This window comes from Maniola hyperantus, chromosome 8 (genome assembly GCF_902806685.2).
Source record: "Maniola hyperantus chromosome 8, iAphHyp1.2, whole genome shotgun sequence".
Classification (NCBI taxonomy): Eukaryota; Metazoa; Arthropoda; class Insecta; order Lepidoptera; family Nymphalidae; genus Maniola; species Maniola hyperantus.
This window is the reverse complement of record NC_048543.1, coordinates 9,845,715-9,873,359: the sequence shown is the minus strand read 5'-3', so window position 1 is coordinate 9,873,359 and position 27,645 is coordinate 9,845,715. Positions and strand designations below refer to the sequence as shown.

At 35.9% G+C, this 27,645-nt stretch overlaps 1 protein-coding gene across 2 annotated transcripts in view; it reads left to right on the top strand.

The window, feature by feature from the left end:
* The window catches only part of LOC117984641 (ATP-binding cassette subfamily G member 4-like), a 49,509-nt gene that overhangs the window by 9,048 nt on the left and 12,816 nt on the right, over nucleotides 1–27,645 (top strand). Inside the window, exons 2-3 of one of the 2 annotated variants that reach the window (XM_034971264.2) lie at nucleotides 16,627–16,744; nucleotides 24,290–24,476. In XM_034971264.2, coding sequence (XP_034827155.1) covers nucleotides 16,627–16,744; nucleotides 24,290–24,476 — 305 coding nt within the window. The remainder of the gene's footprint in view (nucleotides 1–16,626; nucleotides 16,745–24,289; nucleotides 24,477–27,645) is intronic. The other variant, XM_034971265.2, reaches the window with a different exon arrangement.

The window sequence follows — 27,645 nt, the reverse complement described above, 5'->3', positions numbered from 1 at the left end:
CAAAGGGTCGCCTTGTCTAACTCCTCTTCCTATTTTAATTGGCTCACCTCTTGTTTCGAGTTTTACCGTGCTAGTGGTATTTTCGTATATATTTTTCAAGATATTTATGTATTTTGGGTCTATGTTTGACAGTTTTAGTGCTACCCATATTGAACTGTGGCTAATGCTGTCGAAGGCTTTACTATAGTCAATAAAGCATAAATATAAAGGTCTATTGAACTCCTTGTACTTTTCTATTACTTGTTCTAAAGCTTGAATGTGATCGGTGGTGCTGAAGCCTGAGCGGAAGCCTGCCTGCTCAATTTGTTGAAAGTCATAAATTTTCGGAGTTATTCTTTTTAATATAATAGACGCAAATAGTTTGTATATACATGCTAGTAAGCTGATTGGCCTATAGTTTTGTGAAGGTTTAACTGTTTAAAGGCTTTTTTAGTACTTCTGAATTTCTTAAGGTTTGTTGTTATTACATTTCTCCTGTGTTTACTATAATCCCTACGAATTGATCTATTAGTTTCTTTGAATAATTTACTCAGTTCTTTTTTCTTATTTTTATCTTTATTTTTAGTTAAAATTAATTCTGTTCGTTTTTTTATTAGATGTTCCGTGGCTTCACTAAATATTTTATGTCCGTTCTTTTGAGTATCATTCTTAGTTGTTAAACTATTTTTAATAGCTTTCTCCAATAAGTTGTAGTATCTTTGGACACTTGTTGGCAATGGTATATCTTCAATGTCTGATTTGAGGTGTTTCCTGTAGCTTTTAATTTCATCTTCTGTTTTCGGTAGTTTAGGTTGAATTTTAAAAGTTCTTCTACTCTTTTTTGGTTTTTTCAATAGGAACGTTGCTCTCAGTAATCTATGATCGGAGGGGTAGCTTATGTTATTAATAACTTCAATGTTAGTTACTAGTTTTGGATTATTTGTCATAATAAAATCAATTTCGTTTTTGGTGTTTTGATCCGGAGATAACCACGTCCATTTTCGACTTTTTCTTTTCTTAAAAAATGTATTCATGATCGATAGTTTGTGCTCCAGCGCATAGTGTATTAGGCGTTCACCTCTCTCATTTCGTTCTCCAAAGCCGTAGTTGCCCATGATAAGGCTTTCTTCTTTTTTGGGGTGTCCTATTTTTGCATTAAAGTCACCCATTACAATTACTACGGTGTCGGCCAGAGAGTGTGCCTCTGAGATTTCGTCGTAGAATTTTTGAATTTCGTCTTCGCTCGATCGTTCTGTAGGTGCATATGTTTGAATTATTGATATACATAGTGCATCAAATTTTAGCTGAAGTAGGGCAACTCTTTCCGATATTCCTTTAAAGTTTATTATGTTACCTTTGTAGAGTTTCTTTACTAGGAATCCCACTCCGTGTAATCCCTTGGTTTCTCCAATGTAACACAGGATGTAATCTTTATACTCTTCAATATTGCAGCCCATCTTTCTTACCTCTGAGAGTCCTATTATGTCGAAATTGACGTTTTCTAATGCATAAGTTAATTGTAAATATCTTTCTATAGATGCTAAGGATCTTACGTTATATGTACAGATTTTTAACGTTTTTTCGTGCTTTTCTTTTGACTTCTTAATAATGGTTGTATTGTTTCTAGGTGGAGGGTGCTGGTCTAATTTCCCACGAGGACCAGTCGGCTTGGGAAATGTTTCGTTTTGGCTATAGCTAGGTTCTGGTATTTTTTTTTTCTGTTATATATTATATATATATATATATATATTTTTTTTTTTTTTTTTTTTTTTTTTTTAATACAATAAAACTTAAAGCTAGCCTTATCTAATTACTATATAAATCATGACCGCGTGGAATGGTGCCAAGAATACTGGCTGCATTTCCGCGCTGGACAGCCAGGCTGATCCGCTGCGCAAAAAATGAGCCAGCCCTTCTGTCACCAGTTGAGGCTATTAATCGCGGTGAAATTATATATTATATATATATATATATATATATATACGTTACGTGGCCACCGGCAACTCGCTAAACTACGATTTCTTATAATTTCGATTACCGAAACTCACAAGTCGCAACTAGAGTTTCTAACTACGTCTGTGCAGTTTCTCGAAGTTATATGAAAATCGTAGTTGCGAGTTGCCGGTTGCCGCAACAGATGCTACCGTGTTCGAAGCGCCTTAGATATTATGTACGTAACTATGTTATAAAATAATCTACTTCTTTTTCACATAAATATATATTTTATCATTGATATTAATATCGTCGTATTATAAACGGGATAGGCTTATTGTAGAATTTGTAGGGCGGATTGCTGTCATCAATGTCTCAGTCGCTTTATTGAGAAGAAACTCCTAATTGCACTAGGTAATAATTACACCTACTGTAAGTAGGCTAGGTATATATATAAAAATACATAATAAGTATATTGTATGTATTAGTATTTACAATTACAAAGTTTTTTTTATTGAAAATATTACAGCCTTATCCAAATACTATACAAATCATGCCCGCGTGGGATGGTGCCAAGAATGCGGGCTGCATTTCCGCGCTGGACAGCTAGGCTGATCCGTTGCGCAAAAAAAAGAGCAGCCCTTCCGTCACCAGATGAGGCTACTAGTTGCGGTGAAATGCCTCGTAATTTTTTTTACACTAAGACTCCATGGCCCCAGGGTCTCCACGGCAAACGGAACAAAAATGTAACTCTCGATAAGAGAGCTTGCCGTTTAGTTGTATGAAGTTGTAATATGAGATATACTTTAATATCATTTTTGGATCCTATTCCTCATTGCTGAGGATTGTGACCCCTTAGGAGTTTTCTTGAAATAATGTGGTGGACTCTCAGATCTTTCCGCTGCGAAAGTTTTGCATAATGTGATTCGTATAAGAGAACGTGATTTCGATTGTAGGTAAATAACATTTAATTAATTCTCTATTTTGAAATAGCTCCATTTATGTATAATCCTCGTTATAATTATTTTAGCAGAAAATTTTACGAAACGATAGTGGTGGCCTAACCACGAAACAGTTTTACACAACAAAAACTAGCTATGTATTTAAAATTTAAATACTTGTACCTAATTGGCATGACATAGGATTCCGCACTCATGCTTTTAAAAACCGTCTACAGTATACCAAAAAAAACGGCCAAGTGTGAGTCAGGCTCGCGCACTGAGGGTTCCGTACTACAATCGTATTTTATCGACATTTTGCACAATAAATCAAAAATGATTATGCCATGGTATATTCATTAGGCATTAATTACATTCATTATACCACTATATCATGGTATATATTTTTAGTTGGTAAGTTTAGTCTAGTTTTAAAAGCTGAGTGTCTACCATATTCTTTACTAACTGATGCCCGCGACTGCGTCCGCGTGAATTTAGGTTTTTAAGAATCCCATGAACACTCTTTGATTTTCCGGGATAAAAAATAACCTATGTCTCTTTCCAGGTCTTTGACTATACCCATGCAAAAATTCACGTCAATCCGTTGCTTCGTTGCGACGTGATTGAAGGACAAACCAACAAACCAATAAAATAACAAACACACTTATACATTTATAATATGGGTACTAATTATTATTATTGAAATGCCCAAAGATATTCTATACCACGCCAGCATACTTGATAACAGAGTAAACCGTAATGTGTTTTATAAGGACTTGACGACAGTTTTTCCTTATTGCGACATTATGTGCACTCTATGTGCGAACTTCCGTATACAATCTGGTTTATTTTTTATTCATTCATCTATACTATGAAAATATTATAAAGAGGAAAGGTTTGTTTTCTTGCAATCGTTAAACTCTGAAACTACTCAACCGATTTTGATAATTCTTTCACCATAAGAAAGTTACTTTGTCCAGAAGTAACATAAGTTATAATTAAATATATATATATATATATATATATTGGAGGGTCGATATTGAAAGAGTTCTTACTGTAGACTCCGTGAAAAGAAACGTATGAGTTTTACTCTACGGAAGGTAGCCATCTTTATTTTAGTTGTCAGAGTTGGACTTTGACACGCACGAATTTTGTTGTCGTTCACAATTTTCTCTCACGTTAAATTAATTAAGTATCAGATTATAGCTTAGCTAATTATTATTCTTTGAGATAGGTAGGTAGTTTCTTAATCGTGATATTTAATTCGGTGATTGTGATATAGTTAGAACAGTAATTGTTCGATGCTAATGTACATTGTGTTAAATCGTAACATCTAGTGCCATCCGGTGACTTTGTCTGCAAAGCACTATTAATAATGTTCGCGTAGTTGTTTGACGAATATGGAATACTAATTATTGGTGAATATTAGAGTAATTCGTGAGTTAACGTTTGGCTCAGTGGATAGATTATTAAAAGGACATCCGTTAAGGTTATTTCTGCAGACGCTAGTGATTTAGAGTGTAATTGGAGATATACCGGCAGTTGAGATAATGATTAGTTTGAAGTGATAGTTTAGTGTGATAGTAACTTGAAGTTAACTTTGATAGTAGGTACCCGCTTTAGAATCGTATAACCCGGTTGGTAAAGAATCATTGATGACTCTCGTGTAATGTTGAAATGGATTAGACAATGAGTTGCCCATGAGATCGAATAGCTTACATTCTACCTGGTTTCTGTTGTGATCGCTTATTTGGGTGGATATAGTAGTCGTGGCGCGTGTGGCGCACGATGCTATGGTGTTCTGTATGCAGATGTGCACAGAGTGGAGAAGGTAGAGCTATTGCGATATTCTGAATTAGTAATGAGAAGTCAATTATAAGATCTGGTTTAGATCGTAAGAGAGTCGATGCAATGATCCTTTTAAGAGCGTTCATGAAGTTGTGATTGATTACCTTGAGATGATTAGATAACGGAGTAGGTCGTGACTTGATTGAGAGGTTGCAATAGCAATTGCGCCCTAATCACACGATGTAGTGTTTAGCTTAGGTTAGCTAGTTTAGAGTGAGGTGAGGGGTCGCTGTGAGGGGTGGTTGGAGGCGACCATAGGTAGGGTTAGGTTAGGGTGATCTGGTTGTGTTACGTTGATGGTTTCCATGTGCGATACGTTACTGAGAACTATTTGTAAAGAACATGGATTAAAGTACCTACTTATTAATTACTACCTTCTGATGTCGGCTAAAGATGAATAATAATTATCAGCCATCCTCCTGTTCTCCGACATCAGAAGTGGGATACACGATTTATGCCCACATTTTCGAAAATCATTGCAACACTAGCTTTGTTTAAAAAAAAAAAGAAAAAAAAAAAAAAGTTACAAGATTTTTTTTTTTTTTATTATTTTATTTGTGCAAGACATGTTTTCAATTTTAATACCCACACGTGGTCTTTCTTGGAAAGCTTGATTTACTTTTGTGTGTTTTGAATAAAAAGAGAAAGAAAGAAGGATTATTTTGTGTAGAGATGCGCTAAGGAGTGGTGAAAGTGGCCGTGATTTAATGGAGTTAAACTCAAACTCGAATCATTTATTCAAAATAGTTAAGTTTAGTTAATTTACAATTTTGACTGTCAGTTGTTGAAGTTATGTGGTATGGTGGTGATGGTGAATTGCGTAAGCTTGGAGCTAAGGCTACGAGGGTTCCAAACTACTTGGTTTCCTTACTAAATGGTTATAGCATTGGGAGTGTGATGTCCCAGCACGGTTGTCATCTAATTTAATAGCTAGTGGTCTGATGTTTTCAGCTGCTGAGATTGACTATCTAGCACTCTCAGATCATGATGCTACTTGGGCATTGGCAGTAAGGGTTGAAAAAAAGTGCGATATAGGTCTGCATGGTCTTAATATGGGAGGGACTACAACGGGGATAATACGAAATAATTTTATTCATGAAATTTATCTTGTCCCTTACATTTTCGAATATTCGGAAAGCGTCGGCGAGGCATTTGATTCCTTTCATGATGTTGTATAACTTTTCTATGTGCTGTGTTTACCCTTTAAGAAGGTGAAAATGGATAATTGTAATAATAAAACGGTATGGTTGACTGAAGGGATTTTTGGTATAATAGAGTCACCGAGTGACACTGAAGCTGGGCTAAGATGAGATGAGGACTGGCTCTGTAGAGGAGTGCGCTATTCGCCTATGCAGTGTATTTGCAGACATAGTGAATCAGTCGTTTGAATAAGGGGTTTTAGGGGTTGCTAGGCAACTTAAAATTTCTATAGTTACCATTCCTGTAGCCCGTGTTCAAAAAAAAGGCGATTGATGTGGCACCGTACTATAACATTGGTGCCAATATTAGCGGGAATGATTGGAAAGGTAATGGTGAAACGTCTCAAAAAAAAATTCGATGCCAATGGTGTGCTCGTGGATGAACGATTTGGTTTTTGCAATGACAGCTCCACTGTTGAGGATTGTTTCTGTTTAAGTGGAATAGATAATGATAGCCTGAATGACAGGGTACCTATTGCTATTATTTTTCAGGATGTGACTAAGGCTTTTGACTTTGTGAATGATAAAATATTATTGGATAAATTAGATGGATATGGTGTTGAAAGAAGAGCTTATGAATGGATAGAGTCGTATTTGAATGGACCGAAAATGTGCGCTGGGATTGCTAGAATGAAAAATAATACCAAAGGGTGTACGGATCTCCACTGGAATGTGATAAGCGGGGGGTACCTCAGACTGTATGGTATGTGTGGTGTATTAGAATCCTTCCGTTTGAACTGACTTCAAAAACGGAGGAGGTTTTTAAATTCGCCGGAATATTTGTTTTTTTTTGTAACTTGTATTGGTGACATTACGATAGCGACCACTGTTCGTTGTGTATTGTTTGCAGATGATAGAATAATGTTGAAGGAATGTAGGAATGGGAATTGAACGGCGCTTTGGAGGATAATTAATTGAATTAGTAATAATGACTTGGAAGTGCGCTTAAATAAAACTAAAATGATGCAGTTCATGATCATGCGACGATGGAGAGGGTTGATGAGTTAAAGTTTTTGGGAATAATTTGCGACAGGAACTCTAATTTGAGGGTGCACATTAGGTGTGTGTGCTGAATTGGACGAATTTGTGTATGCGTGGGGACGTCTGGTGCAGATGATATAATTGAATGCGGCTTTGGGTGCATCCCACGGATGTGTATCATCCGTGTTGTCGTATGGATTGACATTGTAGGGTAATTACGTTGATGCTAAAAGGGCATTTCGACTTCAAAGGAAGTGCATAAGGACTGTCTGTGTTATGGGTCTGTTCGATTGCTGTATGCCGTTATAAAAAAAAATGGGGGTCCTTCCACTGTGATGCATAGAGGATATGGGCGTATTTATTAGGAGATGTCAAAAATATTTCCAACGAGATTATGAGGTAAGGATGAGTGGGTCGGTTGGATGCACGAACGAGCTATGCATTTCAGAATGTCACAGTGGTACATGCATGAAAAGCGTTTGCGCTATGGCTGTAAAAAAAAATGAACAATAAGCTGCCGATTGACCTCAAAAGGATGAGTTTGGATGTGTATAAGGAAGAGCTTAGTGAATTGCTTTTGGAAAAGTGCTATTGCGACGTTAAAGAATATTTGATTTATAAAAATGGGTTATCTAAAAGGCGAGGTGGCCATTTAGATAATAAACGGCGAGGTGGCTGTTTTGAAAAAAAAGGGAGTTGTCTAAAAGGCGAGGTGGCCATTTAGATAATAAACGGCGAGGTGGCTGTTATGAAAAAAAGGGAGTTGTCTAAAAGGCGAGGTGGCCATTTAGATGATAAACGGCGAGGTGGCTGTTCCGATGATGGATGGACGGCGGTGTGGCCGTTTCAGCTGAGGGGAGTTAGCTTGGTGTATAGTGTGGTGGGTGTTTGGAACAGGTGATAGGATCAGTAGCGGGGTACTGCTGGAGTTCGGGTTTTATGAGACATAATTATGAGCGGTGAGTCTATTATGGCAAATGGTGCAGTGTGTTTTAGAAGTTGCTACTATGGATAAAGTTGGGCTATGCTTTGGTTGTGTCATGCTTGTTTTATTTGTAATGGTTGTGATATGCATGCTTTAGAATATGTGGTTTGTGTGCTTGTGCTGATTGTCAGGATGAACGAGCGGATGTTCTGACGTTTATAAAATGTTTGTGCTTGATACATACTAGCGCCCGAGGACGGTCGCATGTCAGAATGGCCGTATTGGAGGGTCGATATTGAAAGAGTTCTTACTGTAGACTCCGTGAAAAGAAACGTATGAGTTTTACTCTACGGAAGGTAGCCATCTTTATTTTAGTTGTCAGAGTTGGACTTTGACACGCACGAATTTTGTTGTCGTTCACAATTTTCTCTCACGTTAAATTAATTAAGTATCAGATTATAGCTTAGCTAATTATTATTCTTTGAGATAGGTAGGTAGTTTCTTAATCGTGATATTTAATTCGGTGATTGTGATATAGTTAGAACAGTAATTGTTCGATGCTAATGTACATTGTGTTAAATCGTAACATCTAGTGCCATCCGGTGACTTTGTCTGCAAAGCACTATTAATAATGTTCGCGTAGTTGTTTGACGAATATGGAATACTAATTATTGGTGAATATTAGAGTAATTCGTGAGTTAACGTTTGGCTCAGTGGATAGATTATTAAAAGGACATCCGTTAAGGTTATTTCTGCAGACGCTAGTGATTTAGAGTGTAATTGGAGATATACCGGCAGTTGAGATAATGATTAGTTTGAAGTGATAGTTTAGTGTGATAGTAACTTGAAGTTAACTTTGATAGTAGGTACCCGCTTTAGAATCGTATAACCCGGTTGGTAAAGAATCATTGATGACTCTCGTGTAATGTTGAAATGGATTAGACAATGAGTTGCCCATGAGATCGAATAGCTTACATTCTACCTGGTTTCTGTTGTGATCGCTTATTTGGGTGGATATAGTAGTCGTGGCGCGTGTGGCGCACGATGCTATGGTGTTCTGTATGCAGATGTGCACAGAGTGGAGAAGGTAGAGCTATTGCGATATTCTGAATTAGTAATGAGAAGTCAATTATAAGATCTGGTTTAGATCGTAAGAGAGTCGATGCAATGATCCTTTTAAGAGCGTTCATGAAGTTGTGATTGATTACCTTGAGATGATTAGATAACGGAGTAGGTCGTGACTTGATTGAGAGGTTGCAATAGCAATTGCGCCCTAATCACACGATGTAGTGTTTAGCTTAGGTTAGCTAGTTTAGAGTGAGGTGAGGGGTCGCTGTGAGGGGTGGTTGGAGGCGACCATAGGTAGGGTTAGGTTAGGGTGATCTGGTTGTGTTACGTTGATGGTTTCCATGTGCGATACGTTACTGAGAACTATTTGTAAAGAACATGGATTAAAGTACCTACTTATTAATTACTACCTTCTGATGTCGGCTAAAGATGAATAATAATTATCAGCCATCCTCCTGTTCTCCGACATATATATATATATTGGAGGGTCGATATTGAAAGAGTTCTTACTGTCGTAGACTCCGTGAAAAGAAACGTATGAAGGAAGCTTTACTCTATGGAAGGTAGCCGTCTTTATTTTAGTTGTCAGAGTTGGATTTTGACACGCACGCATTTTGTTGTTGTTCAAAATTATCTCTCGCATTAAATTAATTAAGTATCAGATTATAGCTTAGCTAATTTTTATTATTTGAAATAGGTAGGTAGTTTCTTAATCGTGATATTTAATTCGGTGATTGTGATATAGTTAGAACAGTAATTGTTCGATGCTAATGTACATTGTGTTAAATCGTAACATCTAGTGCCATCCGGTGACTTTGTCTGCAAAGCACTATTAATAATGTTCGCGTAGTTGTTTGACGAATATGGAATATTAATTATTGGTGAATATTAGAGTAATTCGTGAGTTAACGTTTGGCTCAGTGGATAGATTATTATAAGGACATCCGTTAAGGTTATTTCTGCAAACGCTAGTGATTTAGAGTGTAATTGGAGATATACCGGCAGTTGAGATAATGATTAGTTTGAAGTGATAGTTTAGTGTGATAGTAACTTGAAGTTAACTTTGATAGTACCCGCTTTAGAATCGTATAACCCGGTTGGTAAAGAATCATTGATGACTCTCGTGTAATGTTGAAATGGATTAGACAATGAGTTGCCCATGAGATCGAATAGCTTACATTCTACCTGGTTTCTGTTGTGATCGCTTATTTGGGTTGATAGTAGTCGTGGCGCGTGTGGCGCACGTTGCTATGGTGTTCTGTATGCAGATGTGCACAGAGTGGAGAAGGTAGAGCTATTTCGATATTCTGAATTAGTAATGAGAAGTCAATAATAAGATCTGGTTTAGATAGTAAGAGAGTCAATTCAATGATCCTTTTAAGAGCGTTCATGAAGTTGTGATTGATTACCTTGAGATGATTAGATAACAGAATAGGTCGTGATTTGATTGAGAGGTTGCAATGGCAATTGCGCCCTAATCACACGATGTAGTGTTTAGCTCAGGCTAGCTAGTTTAGAGTGAGGTGAGGGGTCGCTGTGAGGGGTGGTTGGAGGCGACCATAGGTAGGGTTAGGTTAGGGTGATCTGGTTGTGTTACGTTGATGGTTTCCATGTGCGATACGTTACTGAGAACTATTTGTAAAGAACATGGATTAAAGTACCTACTTATTAATTACTACCTTCTGATGTCGGCTAAAGATCAATAATAATTATCGGCCATCCTCTTGTTCTCCTGTTGTTCTATATATATATATATATATATATACAGGGTGGCCGGAGATGTGTGTCTAAAAGAATTTAAACACCTTATATTAAGGAGTATCCAAATCACACATTTATGTATGTTCAGCGATTACTGAAAACTAAAATAAAATATAAAAAACTTAAAATAAGTATCAATTTTTTCCAAAACGTGGCTAAAGTCACTTAGTTATTGAGATTTCAGACGCATAGATTTTTTCTATGGCGATACCACAAACACCATTATAATAATATTATTCTTACGTAGGTAGGTAATGGTAGGTAAATATACTATTAATGTGGTTAAAGTTTAAACAAATTCAATTTCCGCCTTAGATTACATTATGACGTTATAATTAAATCCACCTTGATCTACTAATATATAAATTAATTTTAATTAGGATTATGTTACATAACAATTCAAAAATCCAACACAAGTTAATAACAGTGGAAAGCTAAGCTACATATTTTGCTTGTCAATTGACGAAACATATCGGATAATTATTAATTTTATGTTAACATCTTATGTACAATGTTTCTTGCAAATAAATAAATAAATAATAATAATAGAACACAACCTTGCTTTTTCCTTAATAAAAATACATATTATTATTTCCACAAAAAACTTAATTAAAAAATTTATAGCGTTTAAACGTCAACTTTTTGTATAAAAATATATAAAGTATATTAATGTGAATTGCTATTATAATTAAAGAACTTGGTGCATTCGGTGCAAATGTACTGAGCTAGGGTTAGCAACTTTGCCAAGGAAATAATGTTATACCTATGACGTACACCTACTTACCTCCATACTAATGAAAAATGCGAGTCAGACTCAAGTATATCGAGGGTTACGTACTACAGTCGTATTTTTTTGAAATTTTGTACGATAAATCAAAAACTACTAAGTACGCCTAAAAATAAAAATACTGTTTTAGAATGTACAGGAAAGACTTTCATATGATACCCCATTTAATAAAGTAATCTTACTTTGAAAATTGTTAATACTAACTATTATTAATTGTTCATGAACACATTTTAGTTTTTTAAGATTTAAGATTTTTCACTTTACGTGTGCTATAAGACCTACCTGCCTGCCAAATTTCATAATTCTAGGTCAACGGAATGTGTCCTATAGGTTTCTTGATAGAGAGTTAAGACCACGCGATTCCCTTCGAGAGAAATTAAGGGAAATAGATATTCTTACAGTAGCCTCTCAATATATTTATAATAACATAATTTTTGTAAGACAAAATATTCTTAGTTACAAGAAAATTGGTGATCTACACATAAGGCTAACTAGAAACAGAAACAAGCTTGCAGCTCCTACCTTCCGCCTCAGGAAAGTCCAAAAGTCATTTGTGGGTATGGGTATAATAAAATCCCGCAAACTATTTTGGACTTACCTTTGCACAAGTTTAAAAAATCTATTAAAAATATGCTCCTGAAAAAAGCATATTACACAATTGAAGATTATCCAAATGATAAAAGAGCGTGGATTTTACCTGCAGCTCGTTCCAGCAACGCACAAGACTGCAAATACTATTTTATACATGGCATAATCTTGTACCTATATCAAATATTTGAAAAGAGCAACCGCCGAGTTTCTTGCTGGTTCTTCTCGGTAGGAAAGGCATTCCAAACCAGTGGTAGATGCATCCGACTATTCGAAAGTACTTGTAAAAGTTTATTTGAATAAAAAAGATTTTTATTTTATTTTTATTTTTTAAGAGACAGACAGATAAATATACATGTGAAAACAACATGTGCTTGGGTAATCTTCGTATTCAATCTGCATCAATCCCTTCCCCTATTATAAATGTGAAAGTGTGTTTGTTTGTTGGTTAATTGGTATGTTGGTTTGTTGGTTTGTCCTTCAATCACGTCGTAACGGAGCAACGGATCCACGTGGGTTTTGCATGGGTATTTTTAAGACCTGAAGAGTGACATAGGCTACTTTTTATCCCGGAAAATCAAAGAGTTCCTATGAGATTTTTAAAAACCTAAATCCACGCGTAGATTAGTATAATGCTAAGTAGATTGCTATAATGCTATCGCCAACCCTACAATACCCGCAATCTAGAGCATAGAGCAAGTACGTAGACGTAAACCATAATAAATAAACAAAGGATTTTTTTGCACTTATACATTGAGCTGTAGATTGTAGAGATGCATTATCTCATACACCAGGCCTCCAAAAAATGCCTCTACCGAATTGTAGCAAACGTATTGAAACTACATATTATATATAGCTATATATAGCTTCTATATATAAATATGAATCGCTGAATGTGTTGCTGATCGCAAATCTCGAGAACAGCTAAACCGATTTCGCTAATTCTTTTTTTATAATATTCCTTGAATATGAGGATGGATCTTACTGAACTCGTGAACTGTGACACCACTGCCTCTAGGATAATAATATGACAACTCTCTGCCACAATATGAAGTATGAACACTATGAAGCTCGTTATTTATTGTTTTTAGGGTACCGTACCTCAGAAGGAAAAACGGAACCCTTATAGGATCACTTTGTTGTCTGTCTGTCAAGAAACTTATAGGGTACTTCTTGTTGACCTACAATCATGAAATTTGGCAGGTAGGTTGGTCTTATAACGCAAGGGGAAAAACCCGAAATCCGTGTGAAATTTGTGGTTACATCACAAAAAAAATGTGTTCATGAACAAATAATTAGTATTTTTAACTTTCAAAATAAGATAAATATACCAAGTGCAGTATCATATTATTATAATAGGACTTTACCTGTAGATTCTCATTTATCTACCTGTAGATTTTCATTTATTTTTATGCATTATAATTTTTGATTTATCGTGCAAAATGTAGAAAAAATACGATTGTAGTACGGAACCATCGGTGCGCGAGTCTGACTTGCACTTGGCCAGTTTTTCCCCCCCATATCATTGATAAATTATTATATTTTCCTAAACAACGACGCTTTCAGAACGGACTGAGCAAAGTTTGCATTTTACTGTTAATTTATAACGCATTAGTCATACATGATACAATACGTAAATAAAACCTCTGCCACATGTTACATTATGTAAATATGTTAAAAATTTAAATATATAGTCCATACAAAAAGATACATTTAACTCTATGGGCGTTTGTGCACTTATCCGTGATTTTACGGATCCGTGAAAAAAATACGAATCGAATGTACGTATTTATTATTTATTTGTATGACGGCCACTTTGAAGAATCACGGATACGAACCGAACACGGATGAGTGCACAATCGCCCTTAGGGTGAACTGTCATGTCAAAAGTACGGACCACCTTTAAAACAAGGACTAAAATCGTACTTTTGACATGACATTTGACACATAAAGTTAAAATGGCGCGTGAAAACTCATTTATTACGCATTATACATAAAGACGTAGGCTTGCCTACTTAGACAAGCTACGACAGCATAAAATAATAATAATTATTATAATAATGTAGACGGTCAACTGTCCACCTATTAAATTGGCTTTATTAGTTTGACGATTGAGATGGTCAAGCGAACAAAATTTTTAAGGGTGTTGGAACCAAATAAATCAGCGCCACTTCTTAGATAGGTACTAATGAACGACAATTGAAATCCAGACGTCACTGAGGTTGCATTGGTGCTAAAGCACTACTGAGTCGGTGCCATTTTGTTTGTTCAATAGCCCTGTCCATAAGAAGTAATATATCAGTCAATGCGGTAGAGGCGTTTTATTCCTTCGTAGAAAATTAGCTGCAGCAGAATATTTTCAAGCCCTCCTGTCTTTAGCTACTCTTTGACATGGTCCACCACGGTCGGACCTCGTCGGGCGACCATGTTTCCTGCGACTGCAAGGAAAACGCTTTCCTCGGCGACTCTATCGTTTTATAAGTTCCGTTATAATGCCGAATAGAAACCGATTAGAGGTAGTAGGAATAACTATTAAAACATTAATCATAACTTACCATTAGGTGAGTTTGCAGTCAAGGGCTAACTTGTATCTGAATAAATAAATAAATAATAATAAAACTGCCATATAGATACTAGGTACTTCCAAATTAGTTCAGACTCTCTTGCCACCAGATGAGATATCAGTCAAATCCAACTTGCTATCGAAAATAAATATAGAGTAATAGAGTAATAGTAGAGTACAGTGAGCTGTAATATTTTTGGCAGTTCACTTGTTTACCTAATTTAATCCATACTTAATATTATAAATGCGAAAGTGTGTCTGTCTGTCTGTCTGCTAGCTTTTCATGGCCCAGCAGTTTAACCGATTTTGATGAAATTCGGTACAGAGTTAGCTTTCATCCCGGAGAAGGACATAGGCTACTTTTTATCCAGGAAAATCAAAGAGTTCCCACGGGATTTTTGAAAACCTTAATCCACGCGGACGAAGTCGAGGGTATCATCTAGTATAAAATATCTGAAATAATACAATAATTTTAATCTCATGGCCTCCAGAGTTTTTCGTTATACCGTTTCATGCAATTATTAAATTTTTAATAACTCTGCAACTGAAGGTTGAAAAACGTGGAACATAAAGTTAATTTTATAACTTGCCTTACTTAACGCTTGAAGAGAAACAAATTTTTTTATGCCAAGGCTCGCAGGCTACGAATGTTGCTAAATTAATTCACTGAATTAACAATGTTTTTATCATCTAATTTAGGAAAGTTTTGGAGATAGATTCTCTAGTCTCTCTCTTAACTAAATTTAGAGTATCTGCATCCTTTTCTTTTTACTAATGCTAAAAAAGGAACGGAACATGACTTTCACATTTAAAGACTCTAAATTTTAGTGCACAATACCAATTTAAACAGTAGGTTCGCGAGTGCGTGCTAAAATCACGGGTTTTACCATCTAAAAATTAAATTTACAAATGTCAAACTGCTTCTGTCCTTTTCATATTACAATAGTAAGAAGAGGGTGCGAATACTCTAAAATTAGGTTGTGCTTAGAATCGGTGCCAAACTATTCATTCTACGTAATATTATTCTAATTCAGTAATTTCTATTTATATTGAATACATTATTAGTAGGTACTCTATTTATTTATGAATATTAAATTTTTATGGATCTCAAAATAAATGGCCTTTAACTTTTCGGGGTTATGTGCGTTTTAATAAGCAATTAATATCACATGCTTTAACGGTGAAGGAAAACATCGTGAGGAAACCTGCATGCCTGAGAGTTCTCCATAATGTTCTCAAAGGTATGTGGAGTCACCAATCCCCACTTGGCAAGCGAGCGTGGCGGACTATGGTCTAAAGTCTAAACCCTTCTCATTCTGAGCTGAGAGGAGACCCAAGCTCAGTCAGCAGTGGGACAGTTATGGTTTGAGGATCAATGATGATGATGATGATATTATAATTATATTAAGTTTGATTTAAACAATGGCCGATTTCAAATCGATCGAAACGTATATTTTTTCCGAAAATAACTAGCACTTAAAGCTACGGTCACACCTGCGCCTCATGAACGCTAGATACGGGACGCGATGTGGGACCGTCTCGGGCACGAGGTATACCAGTAGGTCGATTTCGTTAAACCTGCATCAATCATTATTACAATCTCAATTGTTCTGATTGGCTGAATTTGTACGATTCTTGTTGCAACAATGCATTGTAGCCAATAATGAGCGAGCGTCAACCAATCAGCCCCCCAATTGTGTAAGAATAACCATTCATGGCTATCGCAATCGTCAAGAATTCTGCCCTTTGATTGGCTGTGAAAAAATGTAAACAGCGAATCAACCAATCAAAGGGCAGAATTTCTTGACGATTGATTCTTACACAATTGGGGGGCAGAAGTGATTGCGATCGTGACATTGTAGCTGTCATTCTACCGCAATCGCGCAGCTGTACATACAATGTGCATATTATAGTGAGAGGCAATGTGGCGGCTGAAGTTCTCGCTTCGTAGTCGCTTTGGTCGCGCAGGTTTAGATGAGGCTTAGTGCCAAATTAACTTCTAGTTTCCCGAGAAAAAGCATGACAACTGGCTATATCTCTGCTTTTAATTTGTTTAGGACAGAAGAGCATCTTGAACGCGATCAGCGGACAATTCAATGCGGGAGAGCTGAGCGTCATCGTGGGCCAGTCGGGCGCCGGCAAAAGCTCTCTAATGGACATCCTAGCGGGATACACGTAAGTTGCTTTCAACTTTTATTGTCTGCACCATAGCCAGACACGACCAAGATTTACATGATGTAGGTACAAAACGCAAGGTTTATTTAGTGATGCATTTCAATGATAAACACCATTTATTATCTCTATGATAGACACCGATCGATAGGGAAGGCATTAGTACGAGTATCTACCTACTGATTCTGAGCGCGACTAAATTTTAGAGTGGTATTCACATAGTTTTTTTACCAATGTAAGAAAAGAACAGATAAACCTAATTTAATTTACGTTAGTCGTGACAAAAAAATTCAAATACTCTTAGTTTAGGGAAAAACATGAGGTACTGTGGAAGATTGACTATAAATTAATTTCGTAAAATACTTATTAGTTTTAAAGTTTTATGCGTTTATTTACTTGGTCATGGAATATGAAAACCACTGATTTACCACACCCAGTCCTTATTCTAAGACCACATCTGACTTTGACTACGAAAGCAACTGAAACGACTCAAATAGCAAAGGAAGTATAACTCCAAAACAAGACCGTGAACAGCACAATAGTTCATTATATGATCCACAAAAGGGAAGTGTTGTTATCAGACCAATGACAGACACGTAGGCAATATAATAACAAGAACAGCAAGAACAAGCAGTCCTTGTTTCACAGCTTTTCATTTCGGACAGCATATGATTTTTAGCCGATCACGCAATTGTAACGGCGAATGCAAATTCGTAAAAGTAGGTACCCATCTACTTATTACATAAGAGGGCATTCTCCAACATCTTGTTTAAATAGGTTTTTGACAGCGGGAAAAAAGTATCGACAGATAGGTAACCTGCTGCTCGATTGCGGTAGAATGACAGCTTTACTTTTGGCTACAATGTATTCTTTCAACAAGAATGGCATACATTCAGCCAATCACAACGATTGTGATTGTAATAATGATTGATGTAGTTTTCCCGCAATCGAGCAGCTGTATAGTCCGCGACAGGTTGAGATAGCAATCGGGGTATGAAGCGGCACAAGTATGTACTTAGTTAGGAATATAAATCAAGTTCTTTCAATTATAGTCAGTAGGTATAGTATTTAATCATAACAATTTTGTAGTAGACTACAATGTGCTTATCTTGGAAAAATTATCACAAGATAAAATGATTTTTGTATTCAGCGATAAACTGGCTTCTCTTCAATCAAGCTTAAAAATGCCTATAGGATTCCATTTTATATTCTATACCGAGACAGGAAGAAGCCGGATTTTGTCATAATATATTATTGTAATAAGCGCTGTAGTTTAGATATATTTTGATTAGCAACTGCGAAAAGCAAAATGATAAAAGTTTTGCTAACGGTAGGTAAGTTTGCTGAACACAAGTTCTTGGTAGAGAAATCTTATAGAGTAAGTAAATTGTTTGACTGAAGGCGGTGGTAAATTCACAGTTGTTTCCATTCAACTTTAGTAGATACTAGCTAATGCCCGCGACTTCGTCCGCGTGGACTACACAAAGCGCAAACCCCTATTTCACCACCTTATTGGTTGAATTTTCTAAAATCCTTTCTTAGCGGATACCTAATTGCCTACGTCATAATAGCTATCTTGCATGCCAAATTTCAGCCCGATCCATCCAGAAGTTTAAGCTGTGCGTTGATAGATCAGTTCAGTCAGTCAGTCAGTCAGTCAGTCAATCCTTTTATATATTACTAGCTTATGCTCGCGACTTCGTCCGCGTGGACTACACAAATTTCAAACCCCTATTTCACCCCCTTAGGGGTTGAATTTTCAAAAATCCTTTCTTAGCGGATGCCTACGTTATAATAGCTATCGGCATGCCAAATTTCAGCCTGATCCGTCCAGTAGTTTGAGCTGTGCGTTGATAGATCAGTCAGTCAGTCAGTCAGTCACCTTTTCCTTTTATATATTTAAGATTTAGATTACAAGAATTTCACGTTATCTGAACCTACCTAACTAACCTTTTTGCCATTAATTTTTTTTTTATATGATCTGAACTTGAAATTCAATCATTCCAGTTCAGATTATAAAAACCAATCAATGGTAAAACATTAATTCGCTACCAAATTTACCATTTTATTAATAGGTAGGTACCTATATTAACTTTTAATTACTATCGGTGTAAATCGCCGCGAACGATTATTATTATTACCTAGATAACAATTATTGTTAGAAATAGATTAATTTGCTTAAATTTATAATAAATAAATTAAAATACCTAAGGAGCTAATGAACGTCGTAGGTTTTGATAGGAATAACCGTGATTTTATTTATTTTGCAAATTTGTCATCGTAGATTTTGTTTCTTTTTTAAATAATATCTTCAATGACTCTAAAGTGCTGCAACCACGGCTCTTAAGCTATTCTTCTCTTATTCTATTCTCCGAAGCCATTCTTCGGTTAAGAGCCGTGGTTGCAGCGCTTTAGAGTTTGATATATTTTACTTAGGCAAGCTTACCTTTACATCAGGCTAAGCTGATTCGTAGTTCCATTTTTAATCGACTTCCAAAAAGGAGGTGGTTCTCAATTCGGCCCGTCTTTTTATGTATTACACCGATTATTTCGTGGTTTCTGGACAGATTTGCAATTTTTAAAGTTCGTACCTCAAAAGGAAAAACAAAACAGGCAGACAGACAACAAAGTGATTCTATAAGGATAGGATCACTTTGTTGCCAGTCTGCCTGTCTGTCTGTCAAGAAACCTGTAGGGTACTTCCCGTTAACCTAGAATCATGAAATTGGGTAGAAATGTTGGTCTTATACCACACGTAAGGGGGAAAACCGAAAACCGTGAATTTGTGGTACCTACCTCAAAAAAAAATGTGTTCATGAACAAAATTGGTATTTTCAGCTTTCATATTTTTCAACTATCATTGTTGGCAAAAAATACTTTTCATGGGTGAAGGACGAAGATCGATAATATGTAGGATCTCGTTCTATAAATATACCTAACGCTATCGCATAAAAGTTTATTACTAAGTCTGTGATTGCTTTAATATGCTAATCATATTTTATTGCCAAATAATTTTGGCCTCGCAACAGCGGATAATGAACTGACGAACTACAAATCCTTATATCTCTCAATGTAATTTATGATATTCCACATTCTTATCAAAATCTACTTAGGCTGGCCGTTTTTTCCATGAACTATTGCTGAAAACTTAATAAAATCCGTCCCGTTCACTTTTTTTAGCGTTAGGTATAAGTACTTACTTATTATTTTTACCTACCTCAATATGAACTTTAAAAAAAAACTTTGAACTTACCTGCTATTATATTTATAGTTAATGACACCAGTTGTAATGTACTTTGTATAATGTCATGTTCATTCACATTATCGTTAAGTTCTAGAGGAAACGACAACTTTAACTTATACGACCAAATTAGTTAGTAACATTGTATGAATTGTTATTATCAAGCGTAAATATAATAATAAGATTGTAGGGCAGTAAATCGACGCATGCATATTGCATAGCACCGTGGAGTTAGGAATCCGCGGCTCGATTGCGAATCGCATTCATACATCATTTAATGACTGCATCAATGTCAAAATATGGTTTTCCTAGCACGGTTCATGGAAACAGTCCATAAAGGATCGATGTGGACAAAAAATGTTTTGACAGTTCATTAACAGTATCGATAAAAAATATTGTATGAAAAATGCTATTGCCGACGCGTTTTGAAGTTGGATGTCATTTAAGGACCTCGACGAATGTTACGTACGACGATCGTAATCAACTCTGATTGACTCACTTTTTAGGATTCCGTACCTGAAGGATGCTAACTGGATTCTATTACGAAGCCTTCGCTGTCCGTCCGTCTATCCCTTTCGCAATGTATAAATAATACATGGATTGTAATTCTATGCAAACTAAATGATAAAAATGAATATATATACCTATATACTCCACAAGACTTCATTGTATGTATAGGTAAGTATTTATATACTGTGATACTAGATATTTTATGTTGATTTTTGAGTATCGTAATAGGTAGGTAACGTAGTAAATTTTCTCACTTTTTCGGGTTCCGTACCTCAAAAGGAAAAACGGAACCCTTATAGGATCACTTTGTTGTCTGTCTGTCTGTCTGTCTGTCTGTCTGTCTGTCTCTCCGTCTGTCTGTCAAGAAACCTACAGGGTACTTCCCGTTGACCTAGAATCATGAAATTTGGCAGGTAGGTAGATCTTATAGCTGACATTGAAAAAATAATAATTAGTATTTTCTATTTTCGAAGTGAGATAACTATATCAAGTTGGGTATCATATGAAAGGTCTTCACTTGTACATTCTAAAACAGATTTTTATTTATTTTTATGCATCATAGTTTTTGAATTATCGTGCAAAATGTCGAAAAAATACGACTGTAGTACGGAACCCTCATTGCATGAGCCGACTCGCACTTGGCTGGTTTTTTTAAGTATGTATCTTATTATTATAGTACTACTAATAGTGATTGAACCTCCCGCTAAAATCTAAATATCGGCGATTAACTTCTGGTGTGAATCATTTTTTACATTACTTCAAAGTACTAACTGTAACATTAAAGGTATCTCGACAGGTATGTAGTAGGTACGCGAGCATACAATAGGTTACTTAGATAAAATGATTCACCACCTAGCCTGCTACATTATGATGGATGACTAAGCATAAGCACTGCACTCGTAGGTCTAACCCACTTATAGATAATAGTGTTAGTTTTATACTGATAGGATATACGTGCCTGCATGAGTAAGTGATACTTAACCAACTAAGTACAAGCGCCATTCCAAAATATAACACTTTGCTTGTAAATAAAATAAATACCAATTAGACATAGTTTAGTGTTTTTTTTTAATTTATGGACTTTTAATTTATGGATGGTAGGTATGGTACCTGCCAAATTTCATGATTCTAGGTCAACAGGAAGTACCCTGTAGGTTTCTTGACAAACAGAGAGACAGACAGACAACAAAGTGATCCTATAAGGGTTCCGTTTTTCCTTTTTCGGTAGTACGGAACCCTAAAAATTAATGTTTTGAGTCTGTCGCGCACAGTTCATACGATTGAATTGAAACTTGGTACAGTTGTTATTGAAATAATTTGCAAGAAGATTTCTGACATAGTAGTGAGACACCGCGACCACGCGATGCACTTTTTTTTTCAAATCCTAAGTTCGAAGTTGGCTTCTGAAGTTTTCGATAATAGGGGCCAGAAATGTGAGAAGAATAGAGATATTTAGTGTAGTGTACCTACCCACCGAAAAAGAGATGGCAATAGAGCAATGTACGCCGCCACACAGCCACAGGATCAAAAATAAAGGTATTGAAAATAGGTAATAACGCGTAAAATTTAACTCCTTACGCGCCATTTTAACTTTATGTGTCAAATTTTATGTCAAAAGTAAGTACGATTTTAGTCCTTATTTTAGAGGTGTTTTTATTTCATGAGGACATTGGTATTGAAACATTGTGTTCATAGTTTTCAAATATAAAGCTTCCAAAAGTCGTAAAGTTTTGCATAGGCAGGTACAATACATTGCCCGTTCGCGTTGCCCGTTATCAACCGTGCGAAATTTTTTGAAGGTTCCTGATAAAACCTGAGACCTCAGAGACTTTGTAATTCAATTCCCACAGATATGCAACTAGCGTGACCCCCTCAGTCCCTCTCGCTCAAGCAGAGGTACTTACTTGTGAAATTGTGAATTCCGTCTATTTTACGTTCGCTTCGGCTATTGTAGGCTAGTATACTGCAACCCACCATTGCACAATAACTTCAAAAACAACAAAACGAATCAATTATTTATTTACAATACTTGAGTCAAAATAACCTCACTTCACGTTGTTTGCCAAAATCTCACGTACAAATACATTTTAGCAAACAAAAAAAAGTGGCCACGGTGATAAGGATAAAACATAATCATTTTGTCACGTTCTTATAAGAGCTTAAATGCATTTAGCTATCTCGCTCTAAGAGTAAGTGTCACAATAGAGCTACTTCTAATAGTCCTTGTTCTGAGGTAATTCCTCACTATTATGTCATCTTAGCATTACAACTAAAGCTGCCAGCTATTGTGGTTCGTTCGCCACCTTTTGTCCCTACTTGTGCAGTTGGTACGTCATCGAGTATAGTTGGAATGAAAAATATTTCTTTATGTACTTATTTGATTTCTACTAGAACAACATAATAAACAGTTACCATAATGAAAACCGCAAGTGTATGACTCTATTTAGTGTGAATGACGTAAATGACTCAATTGTTTAACCAGTTTTATAAGAAAAAAAATTGTATGATCTCTTAATGACCATAAAACTTTATTACCCCAAGAAAATTGTATTCGCATTGTGATGTTGAAATGTTTATATCCTCCTGACGACGTTCGCCCATTACTAAAAACGTAGTTCGAACCACTAGAGAGATATTATCACCTAGGTCGATTTATTAAATTTATTTAAAACCTCCATCAAACATTGTTACTGTTATTGTTTTCCGCCATTAGGCATATTATGTAGGTAGGTACCTACCTATATCTTTATTGCAGTTTTTTGAATTTTTAGGATTCCGTACCTGAACTATTACTAAGCCTCTGTTGTTCGTCCGTCTGTCTGTCATGAACGGTGGTAATAGGTAGAGAGCTAAAATTTTCAATGTGAATTTCTGTTGCCACTTAAACAACGAAATTTCAAAATGGCCACCATACAAATTAAAGCCGCCGGCGCCGTGAACATTTATGTATTTTGAAGCACGAGCCAATGCGTTGTTGAATTTTCAGGAATTGGTTGATTCGTCCCTTAACTAGCCCCGGGCATGTTGAAAACTAGTGACAACACCGCCGAAGGCAGTTAGTTCCATAATTTGGCTGATGCTTTCGGTGCTTTTTAATCTTGCAGGAAAACTGTATAGATATATTGTACTACCCCCTTGTATGAAAAATACATTTTGGAATGATAAATTAGTTAATTATTGCTTCATATATAATATTAAGTAGGTATAAGTATAACCTGTACTTTGGTCAGGGTTGCTCTAAAAATACATATATTAAGTTTTTTTCCATTAATTTAATGACCAAAATGTCCTCACTACACCTGCTCTACAAGGTTTTACTACGCATGCAACAAAACTTGCAAAAAATTAATATTTATTTGGATCATGAGTACCGCGGTCTTATCATACATTGATAACGGATGGTTACCTACGAGTACCTACCTCTACCTACATAACATTTTGTTAACAGTGACTACCGGACGTAAAAGATAAAATACATTCACAGTTTTTGGCAGATACTTAGACGGTTTTAAACATGTCGATAAGTCCATGTCAAAAGATTTGTCATAGACAAATCAAAAGATACATTTCCGAGGACCTAATTAGAAAAATTGTTTATCTAACTAACCGACATAAAGACGTTACATCATCTGATAGAAATGACTGTCAAAATTACCCCAAGGCACCTTACTTAAGTTCTTGGGAGAAGGAAGAGGGTAATACCCTAGCGAGCTCCCTAGCGCTCTCCTAAGTTTTGTATGTAAAGCTTTGAGCCCGTGTTACTAACAGTTAATTAGGATATTTCATTCTGCTTACAGGAAGCCAACCAGTGGAAGAGTGTGTGTGAACGGTCGGGTGCGAAATGAGAAAATGTTCAGGCGGAGATCTTGCTACATCCTCCAAGACGACAAAGTTCATGACATGCTCACTATACAAGAGTCCCTCACGATCGCCGCTGAGCTGAAGCTGGGAAACCATGTCAGCAGTAAACAGAAACTTCAAAGGGTTCGTATTAATTCGACTAAGTACCTAGGTACCTATCTAACTTTTCCACTCCTTAGCTATGGGCATAAAAGACGGAAGATCACGGTTTTTATACTAACAGCGTCTTCGCCGGCGAAGACGCTTTCTAACGTCACCCGGACGTGGACTCACGCCACGGCCTCGGCCTCGGGCGTACGGACTAACGAGTAGTCCAACAACTCCACCCATCCCAACGTCATCCTAAGCCGTGGTCCGAGCCTCACAGGAGCCCCTTAGGAGGACGGCAGGCAGAGCTTCGCGCTCGCCAAACCCCCCCCCCCCCCCCCCCCCCCCCCCCCCCGGTGACGCTGTAGCGGCCAGTAGGGTCTACGCAGCATAGTCAATTCCAAATACGACAAATTATAAAACTTTTAAGCGACTCATATAAGAGAAGGCTTTTTTTTAATTCCATGGATAGATAAAGTAATTAGGAGGGATTTAAGTACTTACGCCAATTTTTCTGAAAATGAACCGATTTGCGTTTCTTTTTTCCTTAGAGGATTCCAGAGAGATTCCATCTTCCTTAAAAACTTCCTATTTTGGAGTAATTTTAGTAGTTAAATCGGCTACTCTCACCAATAATAATTTTGTTTATTACTGAGAGTAATCAATTTGTTTTACAAACAGAATGTAAAAACGATATTTTTTTAATTCGACTTATAAATAATAAAAAATAAAATAAAATAAAAATCTTTTTTATTCGAATAAACTTTTAAAAGTACTTTCGAATAGTCGGATGCATCTACCACTGGTTCGGAATGCCTTTCCTACCGAGAAGAACCAGCAAGAAACTCGGCGGTTGCTCTTTTCAAATATTTGATATTGTAAATTATAGTAGGCCAAGGTATGGTAAGGTATGAGTATAAACTCAAATCAGTTAAAATCATTGCAGCCACTCTCATTAATTTATAAAAAGTACTTATTTGTTTATCTGATTAACTTTTAAGACAGAGTAAGTATAGGTATGCCCTTGAAATTTCAAAACAAAGATGTGAACTCTCCAATCTACGGTAATTCAGTTCCTCTAATTACGAAAATATAGTTTTTTTCTTTATTTTTAACAATGTAGGTATCCGTATTGTTCGCGCCATTAACTGCCGTTTATGACGCGAATCAAATAAGATGATGGCCGAGCTCTTGTAAAAATAGCCACAAAAATCTCGACTCTAGTATCATAAGGTCGGATGTGGATTTTTGCTACTTTTCAGGAGAGCCAAAACAAAAATGCTAGGGAAATCGGGTCATAATTTCTAAACTACTAGAGATACAATTTCAGTTGTTTTTGTAATATTTAACACTTAACTGTACCTATCATTAACCATTACTAGAAATACTTTATCATTAATAAATAAAATATAAACTCACAATTTCATCAAAATGGACGATATGCGACTTTATGCTGGTAATATTCGTAACTGTGCTAAAAAATTGTGTGCATAAGTTGTAAACCGACTTTATGGCTGCAATTTTTACTATTACAAATTTGAAATAAAAGTCGGATCTATTACTTAATATTTCATAATACGTCTTAACTGATTATACATAAGTAATATTCGGACAAAAGATCACAGTAGTTATCTCACAAAAATCATTTAGGAGTTTTGTGAGATAGCAACAATGTACCTATCTGATTTTTCTGAAACTGATTAGTTAGATCTGAAACATAATAATTGCATTCGCCCGATAGTCTGACCATTGCATCCGTGTAAACCTTGTGACTTCTGAATGAATGAAAATAACATTAACAAATTCACAAATAAAGCCCATTAATTAAAAACAACGGCCAAAAATTGGAAAAAAAAATTACAAAGTAATTAGAAACCTACAGTGGGCCAAACATTTTTTGTGGAATTGCATACATGACGGTTACATCAATATAGAAATCTAAAACATGCCAACATAGCCTGATTTTCCTTATAATGATTAGGTACGTAAAGTAAGAATGGAGGTCAACAGGTACCTACTGCAAAAGTTGGTTATATTTTACAGTGGATAATGGTTTCTCATTATGTCGTATATTGGGCGAAAGCGGGGAAGAATTTTAAGTTTATATGTACCTATAACATACTAATGAAATACAAAAAAATCTTTTTAAATTAATAACACCCAACATTATTGCGTTAGTTGTAGCCAGAATTCTGAAAATCCCCGCCGTTCTTATTTTTTTTTGATATAACAAACGGTCCTGATATATCACCTTTGTAAAGGGATGTGGTCTTTAAAAATATGTTGTAGTGCCAAATCAAACTTATCAAAAAGTTTTGTTCCTTCGCATGTTCTTGTAAACTGTGACCAATCTCTTAGTTTAGTAATCTGCATTGTTTTCAGCTGTTCCCTTTTTTTCTATTTGTGCATGGATTACATCTTACTCCACGTAGGTACATGTTGCATTTTAGCATAAAGCTTGTGATTTATCACCTTTTAGTGTGGTAATCCTTATAACAATCATAAGTAAGCCATAACGATTATCATGCTCCGATTTTGTGGTCTGATAATTGACCACAAAGTCAATTCTTCAACAATTTCGAGAATACTTTGTTTCTTCTCTAGTAGATTAATGAAATAAGACAAGATACTGTTTTATTCCTTCCGCTGCAGCTGATGTTTTCAGACCACATTAAAGTAGCAACACTGCTGGTAGCATCATGAATCGTTTTTAAGGTGCAGAAACTACGCAGGTATAAGGATTTACTGTTAGTCAAATCCGGCATTGCCACTTTTGTAATAAAAAAATACTTTCTGCTTTCTTGAAAACTCCATTGCTTCGGTTTCGACTGTTCTTTTTAACAGATACTTTTTTAAACTGTTTCTTTCGTGTTTTAGTTAAGTTTTTTTATTTTTTTACTTTCACTTTTATTAGTTGTTTAATTAATAAATTAATTTATACTACATTTATATTTAAATTAACATAATCTAAAGCTTCCTATAATTAGGTGTGTTTCGTTAGAATCACTATCATCACATATTGTAGGTGCCTTATAATTTCTGCTCTCGATTAATATCAAATTCGGTCGATTATAAGACGGGTAACGAAGAAAAAAATTGATTAGGTACTCTAATTTTTTAAGGCTACCTTAAAAACTAGGGCAATAAATTTTTGAACTGATGATTTGAACTATGAATCATAAAAAACACCATAAATGCACGGTTT